The sequence below is a fragment of the Carassius carassius genome, chromosome 12, assembly GCF_963082965.1.
Source record: "Carassius carassius chromosome 12, fCarCar2.1, whole genome shotgun sequence".
Lineage (NCBI taxonomy): Eukaryota > Metazoa > Chordata > Actinopteri > Cypriniformes > Cyprinidae > Carassius > Carassius carassius.
Window position 1 is genome coordinate 12098385 of NC_081766.1, and position 22640 is coordinate 12121024.

Genomic DNA, 22640 nt, shown 5'->3' on the forward strand with positions numbered 1-22640 from the left:
CTTTAATTTGCACTCTAAACATCCCTCATTAAAACATTTCCATCAGAAAATGACCCAAGATAACAAAACTTACCATTTGTCTCTCAATAAAGCACAAATTGAAGTAGAATATTTTTCTTTTAACAGATCTCCAATTTTGTTCAAGGAAAAATTGGACAGTTAAATTTGAGTTTAAATCATTGGTTCTCAAACAGGAGGCTGCAAGATGACTTAAATGCTAAAAATCACTATAAAACATGTTAAATGTGAAGAACAGGGTTATTGAAGTTGATTTAATTACAAAAATCACTGTTATTCCTATTGTATCTATTGACATTCCTGGTTTCATTAATACAATGTTTAAAAACAAGCTGCTCTGTCATCATTACAGAAGTAGTACCAGAGAAAATATTCTTTTGAACAAGCAAAGTCAAGAAGGTTGAGAACCACTGATCTAAACCTCAGGGAAAAGGTTGATCATCTATAAACAACACAATTTCAATATTGACTGCAAACATCTGGATTACTTTTCTTTGGATATTTTATTTACATTTTCAAAGTTCTGAAATGTATTGACAGTTAAACATCTTTAAAATTAAATAAGATCATGGAAGATATACTTTATGAAACCGTAGGTCAACACTAAAATTAAAATACATAACTGTCCTGTGGAGAGAAAAAAAAAGGATGTTAATTAAAAAAAATAAAATAAAATGTAAGGGCAGTTGTTACATTTCAAAGAGATTCATCCCATATTCAGTAACAAGCTTAACATTACGTTTCTGTCCAAACATGCAGGCTACTACTGCAAACCTGTTCTTAAATTTCATATTATGACAAATCTGTTTTTACCTTGGGTCCTCATACTTGCATAAAAGAATACATCCAACAAGATAAAAAAAAAGCATACTTTAATAGAAAAATCTGAGTGGATTAAAGTGCATGGACTGATTCATTGATGCATTCGGTTGTATTTAAAAAAAGTAAACAAAACCTGTTTTTTTTCTGCTTCATTAGATTGCAATGTTTCAGGAGGGCCTGCATTTTCAGTACACCAAAGAGTGAGGAAAAAAAACATCAACTAGTCTGCTTACATCTGGTAAAAATTCAGAAGAACAGTTAGTTTTCAGTGTACACAAACCTAAACTTAAAGAAATGGTAAAGATATCACAGTGCATCCAATTCAGACTTGAACATCAATCAGGGAAACATTTGCTCATAAGAACGAGCATCATTCACACCAATCCCCAGCGACGTGCGTCTCAGGTTACTGTAGTTATTCTTCAATGCAGTCAAACAGAGTCAAGTTCCTTCCAGAAAAACAAACGCTCTGGCTGGTGCTCTTCCAGATGCTGTTTCTCTCTTCGAAAACACTGCCTTTGGCTATTCTCAAGTATGAAAGAGAAACCAAATGTATAAACAAAATGGAGTGATGCTCTATGGCCAGGTGCAGCTCCTCAGATCAGCTTCAGGAGATGGTATACATTTGCTTTGCCATCTCAGTAGCTGGAGACAATATTCTGCATGATGTGCAATGTCTATGAGGCACAAGCTATGGTGAGGCATCTATGAGATGGATACTGTTGGTATTACCATATATGTGATTCACAGTGAGTCATTTTTATCACACCAACGCCGCCTCCCAACCTCCTGTAGTTCATTCCACCATATAGCCTTAAAAAAATATTTTACAAAATCATTAAAACAAAATAGGAAAATAGGGTAGATCATGATTCAATATAAATAACTTTTAAACGTTAGGGGGGGTTTAAGATTTTTTTAAATGTTTTTTCTCACACAAAACTGCTCGTCAAGGCGGCATTCATTTGATCAGATATTTTAAAATGAAATTTATTCCTGCGATAGCAAATCAGAATTTTCAGCAGCCATGACTCAAGTCTTCAGTGTCACATGATCCTTCAGAAATCATTCTGATATGATTTGGCGCTCAAAAAAACATTCCTATTATTGCTATCAATGTTGAAAACTTAGTTTCAACAAGTTGTGATGCTTAATATTTTTGTGGAAACAATTTTCTAACAATGTTAAATTCTTTCCTTTCACTTTTGATCAATGTAATGCATCCTTGCTGAATAAATATATTACTTTCTTTTAAAAAAAAAAATTGCATACCTCCATGTGTTAGCATCAGGATCATAGACTTCTATAGTTTTTAGGTATGTGGTACCGTCAAATCCTCCAACTGCCATCAGCTGGCCATTTACTACTGCTAAACCAACCTAGAACAGCAGAGAGAATTATTGGGCAATTCTTTTTTTAAGAGGCTGAAACAGCATCATAGATTCACATACCCCGCTCCTTCTGGACGTCATCGCAACCACAGGGGACCACTGATTGGTTCTGGGATTGTATCGCTCTGCGCTGCTCAGTTCTGTGGTATCATCTCTGCCACCCACAGAGTAGATCATGTCCTGGTATACGGCACAGCCCAGGTGTTTCCGACGGGTGCCCATGGGTGCCACTGTATGCCAGCGGTTCTCTTGAGGGTTATACCGCTCCACTGCCAACAAAATCACTGTTAATAAACATTCTGATATATCTTAATAATATGACGTTCAGCAGTAAATACTATCAAACTATTCAAACATTTGGAGTCACTAAGATATTTTTTATGGTTTTCAAAAAAGTTTCTTATGCACAACAAGGCTGCATTTATTTGATTAAAATACAAAACAGTAACATATTTAAATGCTTTTACTATTTTAGTATACAAAATTATTTTGTAATTTATTGCTGTGATAGCAAAAGCTGAATTTTCAGCAGTCTTCAGTGTCACAAGATCCATCAGAAATCACGCTGCCGCTCAAGAAACACTTCTTATTTTCAAATGTTTGATTTAATGTTATCAATATTTTTGTGGAAACTGACACATTCTACAGGATTCTTTGATGAACAGAAAGTTCAAAAGAACAACATTTATTTAAAATAGAAATATTTGGTAACATATAACAATGCTCATGAAGAAGAGCACTGAAGAGCGCTTGTGCGTTCGGCTGAGTCTGTAAATTCACCTAGACTCAGAATGCTTTTATGAGACCATATTAATGTAAACAGCCCACTGTGAACACCCTAGTAATTAAAATTTGTTTAATTTTATGAATTATTATTTTAGGTTTAGCGTGTGTAAGGGTTTGGAAACAAGAAAGTACGTCTGTTTCTAAAGCCTGCAGTGCCATCCGCTGTTCAAAACTAAGCTCAGTATAGACTTGAGAAAGAATCAATGCATTCAGGAAAACTCAGAATCGTTTCTTGATTCGGAATGCATTGATTTATTTTCCCAGCCCTGTTAACTACACATATAGCAATATCTGATCACTTTCAACTGACTCCAATATTACAGAGTTCTGCTTCTACATCTTCCAGTATTTACCTGTGTTTAGTGGGGATGTGCCGTCTGAACCACCTACTGCGTAAAGAAAACCTCCTAATACAGCTACAGCTACACCCAACCGCCTGGTACTCATTGAGGCAACACGAGTCCACTTATTCTCTTTCGGATCATACCTTTAAAAAAAAAAAGAAAATATCTAATTAAATACCCTCCTAAAGAAAACTTCATCCCAAGTCCATTTGGATATTTAGATGATAACTGGATAATTATCTTAACACTAACCTTTCTACAATGTTGAGACAGGAAACCCCATCCTGGCCTCCTACAGCATACAGATACCCTCCTAAAACTGCAACACCCACACTGGTCCTGCAGGTGCTGGTAGGGGCGACGTCACTGCTCCACTGGTTAGTCTTGGGATCGTACCTGTGAGCAGAGGGCAGAAATGCTGAGTTGAATTTTTCCAGCCAAAATAATTTCATGCATTTCATTCTTTGAGGATCCATTCATTCGATTCTAGAATTGTGATAACCACAACTGATTCATTTGTGTCAATCAAGCAGCACCTCTCCACACTATTGAGATAAGATGAGCCGTCGTGTCCGCCAACTGCATACAACAGATCATCCAGAACACTAACACCAACTCCACAGCGCCGTTTGCTCATGGATGCCACCATCCTCCATTCATTGGTCTGAGGGTCGTAGCGCTCAACGCTTGAGATGGCATCACCACTGCACCAACCTCCCACTGAATCACACAAACAGAAGTCAGATCACATGACGTGCCAGGGAAAAAAAAAAAAAACAGGGAAAAAGGACTAAGATCTGCTTGCTAAAACACCCACCAGCAAACAGAACTTCTCCACAACGAATAGGCTTTCTGGGCCGGGTTCGAGGTCCCTGCATTAGGGGGCGCTCTTGGGGTAGTAGGAGGTAGTTCTTGGCTTCATCAACCAAGTCCCTGCAGGTGAAAAAAAAAGGTGTTGATTAAATTTGAAACAGACATTGAAACTTACATTTATGCATTTAGCAGATGCTTTTATCCAAAGTGACTTGCAGTGCATTTAGGCTATACATTATTTTATCAGTATGTGTGTTCCCTGAGAATCGAACCCACAACCTTTTGCGCTGATAATGCACAAACCACCACCGAATCTGGTCTCACTTCACTAAATATATTTTCTCATATAAATTAACTGAAAACTAAAGAAATCTTTCACCCTTCACAGTCCATTAAAATATGCTTCAGAGAAATAGGACTCCGGCAAAAGGGGCATAGAGGAAGATCTTCACCCATTAACAAAAACTTCATTTAGTTTAAAAGGGACTGTACACACGCACCTACACTCCTCGTCACTCTTGATTAGAGGATCTGAACCCACCGTCCCAACCAGAAACTTCGGACTCAAAAGGGGAAGACGCACATGTTGCAGAACCTGTTGCCATTACAAAACAGATGAGAGGTCTCATGAATTATTCATCTCATTCATCTTTTTGATGCGGGTCTAAATAATAACATCATTTACATGTAATTTACATGTAATTTGAACAATATTTACACATTTTTTGAATCCTATTGATATACACTACCATTTAAAAGCCTGTCAAATATACAGTATTAAAGAGATATATTATAGAAATATAATATAGAAATTATTACTTTATTCAGCAGGAATGCTGTAAATTGAAAAGTGACAGTAAAGCCATATGTAATGTTATAAAAGATTTCTATTTGAAATAAATGCAGTTCTTTTGAACTTTCTTTTCATCAAAGAAACCTAAAAACAATGTAGCAGGGTTTCCAGAATAATATTAAATTGAACTGCTGTTTTATAAGCTAATATATTGCATTTTTTTTATTCAAATTATAAACAGCTACCATAAGCAGTATGTCTCTAGTGTTTTATATCTTATATCTGACCTGTGGCAGCTGAGGCCTGCGCTCCTGGATGCTGTATTTAACCCAGGCCATTACAGCGTTAAACACTTGCTCCTCACTCCGAACATTGAGCTCATCACTGGAGATGATGTCTATCAGCTGGTTGGCTGGGAGCAGCATGAACTCTTCACTCTCCATCACCTAAAAAGCAGAAATGATTTAAAAAAAAAAAAAAACATTAATGTGACATGGTATTTTTTATTTTTACTTCACCAAACAGCACACAGTTTTTTGTAAAAAATACAGTTTATATATTCCCTGGGAATCAAACCCATGACCATGGTATTGTATATGACCCTTTTAAACTAAATGTAGAAATGCAGGGGTGTTCATTTGATACCAGCAATGGGGGCTCGTCCCATGAGTCAAAAATAACAGGGTTGCACGGTCATCAGGGAAACCCTAAACTAGCTGATGGAAAAGTTGAGTGAAAGGCTAAAATTAGATACAGGGAAGTCACAACTGTGGCTTATGTAGGGTTCCCAAAGAAATATTTTAACATATCTAGAAACATTTATATTGACATTTCAATGACTCCTCCAAGCCTGGAAAACAACTTTTTTTTTAAATGTCTGAAATCTAAAGGTTTTCTATTACCATTTTCTTTTTTAATATATTTTACAAATTAATTTATTATTGTGGTAGCAAAGCTTGATTTTCAGTAGTCATTAGTCTGACTCATTCAGAATAATTTAATACGCTTAATTGTTGCTCAGGAAACATTTATTATTATTATTATTATTATTATTATTATTATCTCAGTTAAAAACAGTTGTGCTGCTTAATATTTTTGTGGAAACTGTGATACTTTTTTTTTCTGGAGTTCAGAAGAACAGCATTTGTTTCAAATAAAAATCTTTACCAACCTTATAAATGTCTTTACTGTCATTTTGAATCAATTTAATGCTTTACTGCTGAATAAAAGGCGTTTTTTTTTTTTTTTCTCAAAACAAATCTTAATGACCCCAAACTTTTAAACGTTAGGGTATTATGAAAAATATATTTATAAATTATCATTGACTAAAATTAATAAATGCTGTAAAAAATAATGTTGTTCAAGTGTTACCTAATTTGCAGTATGGATTATTGTAATATTATTAGCAAAGAGAACATATTTAGACTACACAAAGACAGCAAAAACAAGCAAGAAATGGAAACAAAAAGGTTCAAGTTCAAAGTCATGGTACATTCAGAGTCAACACAATAGAGGGTGTGTGAGAGTCAGCCATTACCTCTTGAAAGTTATGTTGAGTGAACTTATCAGCAATACGCAGCAGCTCTCTGCAGGAGTGAGTGTCGGCGAAGGCCCTGATGCCCAAGCAGTTTGAGGGGTCCAACTGCCGCTTGAGGAATTCACAGCAGGCTTCCTGAATCTCTGCCAGTTGCAACAAGCAGGCAGCAGGCAGCAATGTCTGCACATTTCCCTCCTCGACAGTCACCTGCATGCCAACACACAACTTACGTCAGCTGGTTGAAAGTTTAATACTGAAATTCAATACACAGCATTTGAGTTTAATATCAAAATCTACAGTAACTGAACATTCAGTGCAACTTTAATATTCAACATACAGCAATAGGAATTCATACCTGCGAGGTATAAGCGAAGTCGATGAGCAGCTCCATGGCACGTTCATCTATATCCCGGATGACCACTTCGGTCTGCCGGCTCTCGGCCAGTTCCCCCGTGAACATGGCTCTGAAATAGGGGCTGCAGGCAGACAGGATCACACGGTGTGCATAAATCTTCTTGGCTCCAACCACCAACACCACATCGCACAGCTCTCTGTGCTTGCGGAGCAGGCTGATGACCTCCAGAGTCTGCCGAGGGTGCTTGTCGGAGACGTAGGGCATCCTGGCAGGCTGAGGAACTCCCTCTGGGAGCTTGTTGGGGTCACCAAGAGTGCAGCGACTTGTGATATCCATTCCTGTGGTATCTGGGCGTGCACTGGTACCCCTTAAAACAAAATAAATGGTCTTAGTTTATGCTGGTTTGATTCTCGTGTCATCTTGTTTGCCTTCTGTGGAGTGCTTATAGCTGAATTGAACACGTTTTATAATTGATTAACTTTACAGTTAATGCACTTAACTGAATCAATAAACTTAAGCTGAATAACAACACTAATGTCTTTTTAGAGCTGCTTTAAAGCAAAATTTGAATTAGTCTCATAACTGAAGATTTTTGCAACACTAATTATGTTATTTACCTGTTTATTACTGTGACGCTGCTTTTGAAAAAAAAAAGTTTATATTATTGTATTGTATTAAGAGCTACATAAAGGTGACTTGACTGTGAGAAGTCAATTTGGACGGAAGTTCCTGCTAAATGGAAATTATTTTTTGTATTAAAATACTTCCCTACTAAAGGGAAAAAGTGATTTTTTTTAATCACACTTAAAATACATTCAAAGCAAGCCTACATGATTTCAAACGACTCTCTTGTGCATGCATGAGAAATCTGAACGTTGCGCCAAAAATATTGAGTTATCTTTAAAGTATTATCTAGAGATCAAGCAGTTTGAACTCTATGTAAACAAGCTTGAAAACAGCATGACTAGCAAATATGAGCACAACACACGCCCACAGTAAACATCACAAATGAATTAACTTACTGTATCAGAATGTGGCGCACATAGACATTAAACTCTAGTGCCATTTAGTGAAGTTTAGTGATATAACTTGTAACTTACTCGTGTGGAGTAACGTTAACTGGTTGCTCTGGAGATTGAAATGTTGAAACGTGACAATGCCGTAAAATAGAAATGTGAGATAAATATATACACAAATCAGCTCAATGGTGTTATGGACGCTGAAAAGGCACTTTTAACGTATTGAAGATTGGTCGTGCCATGTTTGTAATCAATTTGTCATGGCCCAGAGTATTCCCAATGCAAACCCCACGAACTAGCAGATGCAATATCATTAAGGCAGAACTATTAAAATAATTGTATGGTTTTAATAGACATAAGGTCAAGGTTTAAAGTATATCTGCGAGCGAGACTTACTGTTTACAGACTGGCTAACAGAGTCTCAATTAGCTTTAGCTTAGCTTGATCGAAGTATCGGGTTTGTGCTGTTTTAGCAGTTTTTCAACGGTGGCGTTACGCACTGAAATGACTATGACAAAGTAACGTTAGGCGTGATTCCCTCACCTTATTTGTCCATTAAATCGGTCCAGATTGAATTTTAAGTCGTCGAGATTTGGCCAGATAATATCAAGACAACCACTGGGTTTACGGGGCTCTGTCCACTTTTATTTTTATATTTTACCGATGAGTTTCCTGACAGTCACCGGAAATGGGCGTTTTAAAATAAAAGTCCAGCACACTATGAGTGGTCCCGCACCTTTTTAAGTATTACGGTGGCAGAAAATGCGAGAAATTTAATTTTGTTACAACAAATTTGTATGATCATCTGTATGATCAACACAGCATCAACTACAAAAGTTGCTGTAAATAATGGTTAAAGTTACTGAAATGATTAAAATAATTTTGTAATACGAAATATAAGAAGAAAATATTTGATTGAAAACCTAAGCTTGAAAAAAGTGAAAAAAATTATAGTTCATATTTAATACAAAAAATAAAATAAAGCTAAAACTGAAATAAAATATACATTAATAAATAAATAAAACACGAATAAAACAAAAACTTTTTTAATTTTTTATTCAGGCATTATTGTAAAACAGACCATTGTTTTGTTTAGTTTAGTTTTTCAGCTCGCACTTAATCCTTATGTATCTGTATGCCTTTTGTTTGTGTGTGCGTGTCTGTCTTTAAAGGTGTGTAGGTTTCTGACAAAGGCATTCTAGACGAGATTCAAATAAGCCTACATTCTTCCACTGTTTATTGGAATGCTTTCAGACAGGTTTACAAGTGTCTCTCTAGCTCTCATTTGCTCGCTCAGCTTCTCGCCCTCCCCTCCCCTCCCCTCCCCTCCCCTGTCTCTCTCTCCTGCGGTCTTTCTCTTTCTCTCCCTTGTTTCTGTTCTGTGGCATGTTTTATTATACTCTTTTGTAGAGTGTTTTACTTTGTGCATTGGTGGCCCCCAAATTGAACCATAGGAGGCAGTGCTTTGAAGCCTGGTGTGGGGGGGGGCAATGGCACTAATAGAGGTAAACAAAACCTTCTCAATAGACACTGATTAATCAGACTGAACCCCTCAAATACTATACATATATAGTACTTTTATGTAATAATTTTTCAAGAATATTATTATATATACTTTAAATATTTGTATTGCAAAAGACATTCTCATTTCCCTTAAAGCACCTTTCAAATGCTGAAAAAACATTGTACTTAGAGAAGCATTTCAATCATTGTCATAGTCACTGTCATCATGTTGACACAAAACTTCATTTTGGACCATGCAGAAGGGAACTTCCCCTTCCTCAAAAATCCAGACTTATTTTGCTGCCAGCACCCAGTCCCTGTATTTTAGTTCTGAGGAGTGAGGAAGTCAGAAAGGACCAAAAATAGTGCAATACCAATAAGATCAAATAGCCAATGAAACATCTGAGAGCATTGCCATTGCTTGTTCTTTTGTCCTGGAGTTTTTTGTCTTGCAACCACACACATAAAACATGTCATTCCACATATGCAAAACACTGGACGTCAAGCAAATCAGAAAAATAGCTCTCAGCTACTTTGAGATTGATATCACAGGGTTTATTTCTCCCAAAATGTGTCCCCCCTCCTTTCCCCCCCTCCTGGGAAAACAGCGACAACAAATTAGCCTTCTTTTATGTCAGAGCCTAAGGACGACACTTGGACAGCCCTGAGATTGTCTGCCCGAGTTCCCATGAACCTCACTAACCTTCTCTTTCAGCGCAGAAGGAAGCGGCCATTGTGCCAGCACCTGTTTCTGTGGAAATTGGTGAAATGATGGCTTTGTTAGGAATCGCCCAGGCAACCAGGAGAAAAGAGCATGAGGGTGAGAGGGAGGAGGAGGTAGGGCAGCTGAGTGGGGTGGGGGGGGGGGGGGGGTTGCTGGACCTGGAGGGCCCACTCTTGAGGAGAGGACTGGAGGGGACATAAGGGCTGTGTTGTAATTAGGCAAAGTACTTATTCTTACCAGGTTGTTCCACTATGCTCTGGCCCTAACTACATTATAATTAGTGGAACGAAAGAGATATCAAACAAAAAAGACATTTACTATGAAATAGTTTGGTGTTATTAAGATTTTTTTTTCATTATTATTATTATTTTTTTTTTAAAGAAATTAATGTGTTAATTTTTTCTAAAGTTACAGTACATACATTTATAAAGTTACAAGAATTTCAATTTTGAAAAAAAAAAAAATTTTTTTTTTAAACTTTCTATTCAGAAGAATTCTTAAAACAATTCATTACAGTTCCTGAGAAATATTAAGCAGCACAACTGTTTTCCACACTGATAATATTAAGAAATGTTTATTGAGCACCAAATCAGCATTTTAGAATGAGTTATGAAGACTGGAGTAATGACTGCTGAAAATTCAGCTTCACCATCACAGGAATCAATTGCATTTTAAAAATACTGTAGAAATCTGATTATATAATATTACCATTTTAATGATATTTTGATAAAGTTAATTCAGCCCTAGTGAGCATAAGAGACCTCTTTCAAAATAAATTAACAAATCTTACAGGCCCTTAAACTTGTGAACGGTATTTGTGTATAAATAAATTATTTTAATAAAGGTTTGATAAGCTTAAACATATTTCAATCAAACAAGGCTGTCTGGAGAACTTTACACTTCTTCTGCTGGTTAGGTTGTGCATCGGAGTCACAGTTAAAATCATTGAATGAATAGGTCATTTAAAAGATAAATAAAAATAAATCATTAAAATCTGTATTTATGTTTGTTCTGTATGGACCCTGTGCAGTTTTTTGGACCCTGGTTGAAAATGATAATAATAATAACCCAAAGTTGAAAGAAAATCTAAAACCCTAGGTCACTTTATCAAATTTACAAGGCTGACTGCAAATCACAGACCAAGAGCTGAAGAGAAATATTCAGAGAAAGAGAATAACAGATAAGTTTTTCTCATTTCTAGACCAGGCACCATATGCGTGAATCTACAGCAGGCTCCCACCAGAGGGCAATCATTTATCAGGAGTCACTGTGTTGAATGGAGAAATAGCTGTATTTCTGAACAAGTGAAATGCTGAATGGCAAATGAGCTGCTTTTAGTATCAGCAGAAGCAATGAATCAAAATATATTCATATTATATTATAATCCAGTGAGATTTTTGTATTCTGACAACATCCAGTGCTCCACACAGAGTTCCGATCTCACTATCATCCAGTCTGGCTGAGATTACGTGAAGAAACAGAAAAAAAACTGAGAGAATAAATCTAGAAGAACTGTGGAAACATCTCCAAAACACTTGAAGAAACCTTCCTGCAAAGCTACAGTCCATGTGAAAATCTTTAGGCACTAGATTTTATTTATCAATTAACTTCAATTAACTAAATCAAATCAACATTTGGTGTGACCACCTTTTGCATTTAAAACAGCTTTAGTCCCAAGAACACTTCTGCATATATTTTCAGGTAGTTTGTAGGAAGGTTTCTTGAAGCATCTTGGAGAAGTTGCCACAGTTCTCCTGGATTTAATCTGTCTTTTTTCTTCTTTCTTTCTTTTTCTTCATGTCATTCCAGATGGACTGGAAATGGATGATGCTGAGATCAGATCTCTGTTGCCAGATTCTGGATAATTACAATTAATGGCAAAAGAAATGTTTAGAAATGTAAACTGATATTTCTTGCTGACATATAAAGCAAAACATAGAAATAATTGACTTAAACCCATTTTTGTTGGAGAAAATACTAGTGACCTAAGACTTTTGCACAGTAGTGTATATTATATACATGTACATACACATACAAGGAAAAGCAATCAATGTCACATAAAGACACATATTTCACATATGCACGTTTTAAAATACACAATAATGTGTGGTATAGTCTTATGTGAACAACCAGGTTGTAGAATTACGACAAAATAACTTTAAAAACGTTTAATTCTGTATACAGTAAAATTACTTTTCATAAGACAAAAATATGATCAGGTCTGAAAGTGCAGTCTGGAAAGTCCTGGCCACTTTACTCAATCTGAGCAAATCCACCTTCCTGAACTGACCACATTTGAGCCATTGATTGGTTGGCCATTTCCACCAATGACAGAACTCAGTCTGAACTTAATCAGCAAAAGCTCTATCTGTTGCATCGGTTTGAAAAGGGAAACTGTATGTGATTCGTTTGATTTTCAGGAACCATTTAGTAAACCACAAAAAGTATATTTAACTTGTACAAAAATATAAACACAGTCCTAGGTGGACAATAACAGCCATATATGATACCTCCTATCTCTCTCGGGGACGATTTGTAAATTGTAAATGGGGTCATTTAAAGAAAATAATATATTTTACAGACTTGCTCTGGTGTTTATATGCCTAGAACTTGGCATTTCTCAACTGAGCAAATATTCTAATAAAAGTCTTGGAGTCTGTATCTCATTAAATAATAAGTAAACTGAAGCACAATGAATCAACTAATATAATGATGAACTGTATATAAACTATTTCACTTATTAACAAACTATGGTCACAATAAATGCTCATCCCAGGTTTTGTTTCCTCTTTATTGTTATAATAAATTATTTCCAATTCCACATGACCTGTTTCTACAGTAATTTCAATTTTTTCAATTGTATGTTGTTTTTTATTTTAATGTATTTTATAATGTAATTAAGTTGGCTTGAGAAAGCCAATTTACTGAAATCCTATTTAAACTTGAAAAAAAGCCAACTTATTGATCTATTATTTAATCTTATTATTATTCTTCTGAGCCAAATTTTAAACACTATCTCCTCCTAGAGCTTTCAAGCTAGAACCACCAAACTCGGGTCAGACGTTCAGACTGGTTTTTGCCGGATTAGCATAGAAACATGCTAACAACATGCTAGTTACTCAATAATCAGGCTAGAAACATGCCTTTAACATGGTTTTAAAGTGGTTTTGGCGATTGTCACGCTGGCTTTATGTGGTCTTAGCTGGTTTTAGCTGGTTTTCTTTACTGAATAAACTGGTTTTAGCTGGTTTAGTATAGTAAAATGTTAATTACATGCTAGTTACTTGTTAATCAGACTAGAAACATACTTCTAACATGGTTTAAAGTGGTTTTGGCCACTGTCACGCTGGCCTTAGCTGGTCTTAGCTGGTTTTCTTTACTGAATCAACTGTTTTTAGCTGGTTTAGTATAGAAAAATGAAAACAACATGCTAGTTACTCACTAATCAGGCTAGAAACATGCTTTTAACATGGTTTTAATGTGGTTTTGGCCACTGTCACACTGGCCTTAGGTGGTCTTAGCTGGTTTTACCTGGTTTTCTTTACTGAATCAACTGGCTTTTAGCTGGATTAGAATAGAAAAATGTTAACAACATGCTAGTAATTTGCTAATCAGACTAGAAACATACTTCTAACATGGTTTAAAGTGGTTTTGGCCACTGTCACGCTGGTCTTAGCTGGTCTTAGCTGGTTTTCTTTATTGAATCAACTGGTTTTAGCTAGATTATCATAGAAACATGTTAACAACATGTTAGTAACTTGATAATCAGGTTAGAAACATGCTTTTAACATGGTTTTAAAGTAGTTTTGGCCATTGTCACGCTGGTCTTAGCTGGTTTCTAAGTGAATCAACTGTTTTTACCTGGATTAGCATAGAAACATGCTAGTCACTTGCTAACCATGCTAACAAAATACTAGTCACTTTGCTAATTATGCTAACAAAATGCTAGTCACTTTGTTAATCATGCTAGAAACATGCTACAAACATGCTAGTCATGCTAGCAACATGCTAGAGACATGCTAGTCATGCTAGAGACATGCTAGTCGAATGCTAATCATGCTAGAAACATACTAGCGACATGTTAGCAACATGCTAATAATGCCAGCAACATGCTAGCCGCATGCTAATCATGTTAGAAACATGCTATTAACTTGCTAGCGACATGCTAGTCACTTGCTAATCATGCTACAAACATGCTACAAACATGCTAGTCGCATGATAATCATGCTATAAACATGCTAGAAACATGCTAACAACATGCTAATCATGCTAGCAACATGCTAGCGACATGCTAGCAACATGCTAATCATGCTAGAAACATGTTAGCAACATGCTAATCATGCTAGGAAAATGCTAGCAACATGCTAATCATGCTAGCAACATGTTAGCAACATGTTAGCAACATGCTAATCATGCTAGCAACATGCTAGCAAAATGCTAATCATGCTAGAAACATGCTAGCAACATTCTAGTCAATTGTTAATCATGCTAGAAACATGCTAGCAAAACATGCTTATCATGCTAGAGACATGCTAGCCACATGCTAATCATGCTAGAAACATGCTAGCAACATGCTAATCAAGCTAGCAAAATGCTAGCGACATGCTAGAAACATGCTAACAACATGCTAATCATGCTAGGAACATGCTAGCAAACATGCTCATCATGATAGCAACATGCTAACAACATGCTAATCATGCTAGAAACATGCTTTTAACGATAGCTACATGCTAGTCACTTGTTAATCATGCTATAAACATGCTAGTCACTTGCTAATCATGCTAGAAACATGTTAGCAACATGTTAATCATGGTAGAGACATGCTAGCCGCATGCTAATCATGCTAAAAACATGCTATTAACATGCTATCAACATGCTCATCATGCCAGCAACATGGTAGTCGCATTATAATCAAGCTATAAACATGTTAGCAAACATACTAGCAACATGCTAATCATGCTAGAAACATGCTAGCAACATTCTAGTCACTTGCTAATCATTCTAGAAACATGCTAGCAAAACATGCTTATCATGCTAGAGACATGCTAGAAACATGCTAGCAACATGTTAATCATGGTAGAGACATGCTAGCCACATGCTAATCATGCTAGAAACATGCTATTAACATGCTAGCAACATGCTAATCATGCCAGCAACATGCTAGTCGCATAATAATCATGCTATAAACATGTTAGCAAACATACTAGCAACATGCTAATCAAACTAGAAACATGCTAGCAACATACTAGAAACCTGCTAACAACATGCTAATCATGCTAGCAACTTGCTAATCATGCTAGAGACATGCTAGTGGCATGCTAAACAATGCTAGAAACATGCTAGTGACATGCTACTCACTTTCTAATCGCATGATAATCGCATGATAATCATGCTATAAACATGTTAGCAAACATACTAGCAACATGCTAATCATGCTAGAAACATGCTAACAACATACTAGAAACCTGATAACAACATGCTAATCATGCTAGCAACTTGCTAATCATGCTAGAGACATGCTAGCGGCATGCTAAACAATGCTAGAAACATGCTGGTGACATGCTACCCACTTTCTAATCATGCTAGAAACATGCTAGAAACATGCTAGCAACATGCTAATCATGCCAGCAACATGCTAGTCGCATGATAATCATGCTATAAACATGTTAGCAAACATACTAGCGACATGCTAATCATGCTTGAAACATGTTAGCAACATGCTAATCATTCTACGAACATGCTAGTAACATGCTAGCGACATGCTAGTAACTTGCTAACCATGCTAGCGACATGCTAGTCACTTGCTTATCATGCTAGTGAAATGCTAGATACCTTGCTTATCATGTTAAGTACATGCTAGTCACTTTCCTAATCATGCTAACAACATGCTAGCAACTTTGCTAATCATGATAATGACATGGTAGTCACTTGCTTTTAATGCTAGCAATATGTTAATCACTTTCTTTTTTAAACTTCTTAACTTTTCAAACTTTTTAATATTTTTTAACTTTCTAAACTTTTCCAACTTTCTAAATTTTTCAAACTTTCTGGCCAGGCTTTTTCAAGCCAACTTAAAGTTTGACCACAAACTTTACTATCTAGTTTATTGCTGTAATGGTAAAGCTGAATTATCAGTTTAAAATATTCAATTACTCAATCTCGTATGATCCTTCACAAATCATTCTAACAGGAATTTGGTGATTTGGTGCTCAAGAAACATTTCATCCTTTTGGTTTGTACTATTCTCTAGTCCAGAGTGTTGATGAGCATGATAAAGCAGTGATACACTGCATTGGGGTGGTCTTTGTGTGTACAAACATTACTTTCTGCTATAACGTTTAATGACACAAATAACACAAAATTACAGAACTGTTCTGCAGTTACTGTTTGGTAGAAAAAAATCATGCAGGGTGCTAACTTCAGTATTCACTTGTAAAAATCAATTACATTAATTATAAAATATTACAGTCTTAAAGTCATGTGAGGCTCTACATGTTTCCATATGTGTGTGCTTGTCATTGACTGAACGACTTTTAAATACTACTCAGTAGGAACTTTGTGAATGACCGCATGTTTATGAAAGCTACTAAAAGTGTCCTCACAACTGTCATGCATGTGTTATTTAAAAGTATTATGCACTACCTTCTTTTGAGCCTAAGACAGATGGAAAAAGACAGTATGGGGTTGAAATTGTAAGACATACAGTAGGGTATCATTTGTGTAGAGTCTTTATTCAGAGACAGCATAAAGCACCACATGCGTAGGAGAGGAACATTATTCCAGGGAGTGGAATAAAAGACAGATCCAGCTGCGTACACACACCTACACTCACAGACACTGCTAGACCGGGCACATATGTGCACATTCACACACACCGAGAGGGCTGAAACACATGCCTGATTCTGTGCCGCAGTATGGTGTGTGAGGGGCCTAGTTAAGAATGATTTATTATTTCTGTGTGGGGATCATAGACTGTGGTGGGGATTCACAGGATGGCAATATGTAAACTGACCGCCAAGTGGCGCTGTGCAAACAGAAAATCATCCGGATCGCTACAAAAGCAAGAGTTGTTCAAGATGCTTCATTGGAACTTGGCAATTTTTTTTATAATAAAATGTTTTATTTTTATTTTTTTTATAATAAAAGTCTCCTAATTCACAAGGTTGAAATATATTCTTAGCTACTAAAATAAAAAATAACAACGTTTCCATTGAATAAGCAGTAGGTATTCAACTCTTCCATTTTTTTTCTTTCACCTTCTTTCTTTCTTGTGAAACTGAACATTTAAAATAAAAGAATGTAAGTGTGCACAATTGTACAGTAAGTGCTAAAACAGATGCCCCCCCCCCCTTTTTTTTAATTTTGTGTGTGTGTGTGAACTTTGGTTAAAACGTTATGGGACACACACATGTGCAGACATCCTCCCACACACATAGACTTAGACATAGCTCTCTCTCTCCCAAATACACATGCGTAACCACACACAGGTAAAACAAGCAGGCGCACAGAAACACACCTTTACAAGACATCACCTCTCACATGGTGCCGACAGGACCACACATACTGTCTCACACAAAATGTTTGGAATGTTCTAGGACTAAACATTTATTTCAACAGAAACTTAAATGGTTCCATCTCAAATAGTCTTCCGGGGACATCTTCCTCCACCTAACTCAATAATAAACATGAAGGTGAATGAACACAGAGAAAACATGAAAACAATGCTTGGGTGGCTTTACTACAGTTTGGGGATGATTATTTTAAGACACGCATCATCCTGAGATGCTTTTCAAACACTACCCTGTACGTGTACACTGAAGAAGTCTCAAAAAATAGACTCTGAATCTAATATTTGCTGAGGTATATGTATTCCAAAGAGATCTGCAGTGAAACATGGGTTCAAATATAATTTTATGGACTGCATTGCTCTTTGGAATGCACTATTTGACATTAAACCTCATTCGTAACTCATTTTACTTCCATAATATGATGCATTTCAGGGTAAAGCCAATAGAACCGGGGGCATTTGTTTCTAGCCTTTCATCAGTACTGGGCCACAAGCCCCTCCATTAAAAAGTGTGACCATATTTTGATACACTTTTTAATAAGAAACCATAGAAGACTACAATGCCAACAATGGATTGCAGTTAATCTTTAACTCATTCAGAGATCTATTTGTTTTCGGTCTTGTATAATATTCAGTTACCATGTCCATGCGAGAAACCACCGCAAAAAAATATCCATTGCATGAGTAAACTGTCCGAACTTAATTGGACCTTTTAGTAAAGTTATTTACTAAATTTATTATTAGACCAAATATGTGATTTATTTGTGAATATTGCATTGTTAGGTGTAGTGCTTTTATATATATATTTATAAATATATTTAGTTTATATATATATATATATATATATATATATATATATATATATATATATAAACTAAATAAAATAAAAAAAAGAAAATAAAAATGATTGAAGACAATGTTAATGGCAGACTTTAGAGTTATTATTTATTAGGAAGTTAACCAAAGGATTGCCTGATTAATCAGAAAATGATGGGAAATTTTTTTGGGAAAACAATTGTTGAATTAATCGACTAATTGAAAAGAAAAAATCGATTAATCAATAGAAAATAACATTAGAACTGATTGGATCGTGAAAAGTGGCCTATTACTTAGCAGAACAGACCAAGAACTTAAAGCTAATGGTAAACATTAGCTATTTGGCTATTTGTTAACATGTCACATCCTGCACAGCCTGAGTGGTCATCAGAAAAGTCATTTCAGAGGAAGGGCAAGTTATTATACAAAAAAAAAAAAAAGGAAAAAAATCTACACCTGCAGATCTTGGTTCAAACTGCTAATAGCACCATAGTCTTGTGTTTGATTCAGGGAATGCTAAAATTGATCAAATATATATTTTGAATGCACTGTAATAAACTTGAAATAAAAAACATCATAAATATAAATGTAAATGATCTGTCATTGACAATAAATTAGGGAACATGCCTTAAGAAATATTATTTTTTTTGTTAATTTTGATTTAAATGTAAAATAAATATATATTACTAAAAGTGATTAGCCTATATGTAACCTCTAAAATATATAATCCATAACCAAACAAAGGGTTAAACACATGTTCTACAGTAGGAAGAGAAGAGTTTGGGTCACAGCAGAGTGTAGACAGTTTAGCCGAGACTCAGTCAGAGCCCTGGCCTCATTAGCCTAATAAATTAAATCCTAAAGTGTGATTTGAGAAAGCCTCTGTGTGTGTGTGTGTGTGTGTGTGTGTGTGTGTGTGTGTGTGTGTGGTGAGAAGTCCCACCCATATTTGTTCTGCCAGCAGACTGCTCGCACAGTGAAGGGGGACCTCACACAGCGCTTAAGCCGCAGCGTTTCCGACAGCGTTCCGAGCCTGGCAGCCGCTGCAGGGAGAATGAGGAATTCTCTGAGAATGGAGGAGATGCTGCCAGATATCAGCCCAGAGGCCGCAGAGTAAATTACTCAGGACAACCAGCTGGGTGTCTGAGTCTGACAACTCGCTCACAGTGCCCGCAGAAGAAATCTCCATCAAACCACAATGAGACACAGAGGACTTGTCTGGCACTCATCGGTCTAATTACGACGAGAGCAAATCAAAAGCCAAGGGGACTAAATACCAGCATTTTGCCCGGAGGCATTCAAAAATACAGAATGGCAAATCTATAATTATTGTTGGTGAGGGACGTCATTATACCTGTCATCATTACACAGTGTCTTCCCCATTCATCTTCTCATGTTCAGATCCAAGCATGTTGAGTAATTCATTACAGACACATTAGAGTATTATTCAGACAGGTGAAAGATGCTCTATTGATACAACAAAACTCAACCCACAGATTGAAAATTCATCACAAAACCACGCTAGTATTAAGTCCGTTGTGTTTGGCGTGGAATCTGCAAGCTATTCCCTGTCTTGTCATCCAAGGATAAATCAAACCCTTATAAATCTACTCAAACCTTTCTTTTAGTTCGGTCTATAAGATGGGCCAAATCCAGCTGGATAAAACGGGCACAATTATGAATAGAAGAGTCAACCACCAATGAACAACGACTGCCTCATCAGCCACTGTGGGAAGAAGATATCACAGGATGCCTCAACTATGGCAAGTTGGCCATAAAATAGTGATTAGACACTGCTTAGATGTTCCTCGATCATAATTAACTGAAAATTCCCCAAATGTAATGGGCCACTGCGAGATATATAAGACTCAATTTTCTCAAGAAAGTCCCGGTGTTTGGTGCCTGAAGGCAGGCTCCCCACATGCAGAGAGACGCTGGAGACAGCGGGATGTTTGAAGCAGCATGGGGAGCATGTGTGGTCACAGACCTCACAGACCGATGGGTTTGGGGTGGACACAGGCAGAGCAGACACACACAGAGATCACAGGACTGATGCATGCAGTAAAAGATGATTCTTATATCAAGTAAATAATGTTGAAAATGTTGAAAAAATACAACGATTTTCTTAATGTGCGGGACAAAACTCTGTATTATTCAGTATAAAATTAAAGTTTTTGCCCTTAATGAGTATTTTTGTGATGTTTTCAATCGTTTTTAGACAACAAGAAGACAGAAGACATGATATTATAATATTAAACAATTTAGAATAAAGAACAATTATTGTAAAAGTACTTTCATTATTTATTATTTACAATTATGTACAATTATATAATTATTATTTTTATTTGACATAAAAAATATAAATTTAAATATATAAATATATATAATGTAAATGTAATATATATATATATATATATATATATATATATATATATATATATATATTACATTTATAATTTTATTATTTTTAATAATTTTTAACACATTAAAAAATAAACCAATAAATGAATAAGTAAATACATAAAAGCCAATATAGGGCCTTAGCAAAGCTTACAAGGGGAAGACAGGATGATTTTATTTATTTATTTAAATGATTTCAATTAATTTATAATTTTAATTAAAAATGATTAATGATTAATAATAATAATTAATAACAATTATATTATCATTAATATATCAAAACAACCTAATGGAATAAAAATGCTAAAAACAAACATACAATCAAGATATAAACTATAATTATATATATATATAATATTATTATTATTGATGAATACACAGTTCTTGAAAGTTCTGGAATAAAAAAAAGGAACTGCAGTTAATATTATCTCTATGTTTTCTGTTTCTGTTAATGATATACGATATAGATCTGATAATATTATATTAAAAAGGGGGATTACATAAATATGCCTGTGTGACATTAAATCCACAGCTTGTTCTTCCACCAAAAACATTTGATGAATTCTTTCCAAATAAACGTTACAAACAAAAGAACAATGAGGGTGATGGGAACTATTTCAGAATTGATTTCAACACATTTAGTCTTTACCGAAGAAAAACTAACAACATTATTCAAATTTTTGTTATTCACACCACTGATCTTTTGTACCCATAATCCATGTCTTTATTGTACCTTTTTTCCTCTGTCTCTCCCTATGCCCTCCTGCCTTTCATTATCCAGTCCTGGCCCATGACTTTCTGTCTGGACCCTGACCACAATTAGGAGTTAAAGCAATCATTAACAAAGTATACGAGGCAAGCCAAGCCCAGACAGCATGTAAAACAGTCCAAACCCTGCCACAGACACTCACTGGCACTCGAAGGGCCCCAACTCCGGAAGGGAGCAGCCTTCCAGACTGGCCTATGGCTTGGGTTAACTACGATGTGTCTTACCTCGTCCACCCTAGAGACAGACCTGTGTCAGTGTTGGTCTAAACTTTACCTTACTGGAGAATGGTCTACATAACCCTTTTCTGAAGAGTTTTATGAAGTGTCTCCCTGCAAATCCTGGGTTTAAAGCCAGTGAGTTAATGATGACTGTCAGCATGTGATACCAGCATTAATGAATTCCTTTAAGAGCAATATAACCCCTATAAAGAACTATTGGACAAACTGTTTAACAATTTAACAAATAAACAAAAACCATTTCAAATGCTGGAGTACAGTTTTCACACTTGAACATTTTCAAGACTAACAACCGTATTTTCTGGGAACCTCTGCTGTGTGAATGGAACAAGCTCTCACTTGTCACTTAATATAACGTGAGAAACGTTATGTTTGTCGCGTCTGTGGCTGGAAGTATTTGTTTCCACAAATCTGTGAACACATTTATTAATTCTTTCCCTCACATTGTACTAATTTGTTCCCTCAATTTATATAATTCATGGCCTCGATTTTACTAAAACAATGGAACAAATGAATAAGTCATGGGAACAAATTAAAATCATTGCAACAGTATTTTATTTATTTTTCACATGCATGTCATGTGTGAGGCTTCATAAATAGAATCGCAAGGTAGGACTTCCATTCAACAGTTGCCATATAGAGCACACCCCATTCATTTTCAGCTCTTGTTATCACCAACAGACATTGTAAAATATGTAAATATTGCACTTTTGTGATCAAAACAGCATGGATTTAGCAGATGTTGTT

General features: G+C 35.9%; 1 protein-coding gene across 1 annotated transcript; it reads right to left on the reverse strand.

Annotated features, from left to right (window-relative positions):
* Positions 1-502: 502 nt before the first annotated feature.
* Positions 503-8580, reverse strand: klhl20 (kelch-like family member 20). The gene is made up of 12 exons (XM_059563472.1): positions 8422-8580; positions 6860-7226; positions 6505-6711; positions 5255-5413; positions 4675-4769; positions 4179-4294; positions 3898-4081; positions 3614-3757; positions 3371-3504; positions 2292-2500; positions 2113-2219; positions 503-1653 (listed from the first exon to the last, which is right to left on the reverse strand). Exons 2-12 carry the CDS (start codon positions 7193-7195, stop codon positions 1569-1571), a joined length of 1776 nt encoding a protein of 591 aa, XP_059419455.1. The 5' UTR covers positions 7196-7226; positions 8422-8580; the 3' UTR covers positions 503-1568.
* Between the last annotated feature and the right edge of the window lie 14060 nt (positions 8581-22640).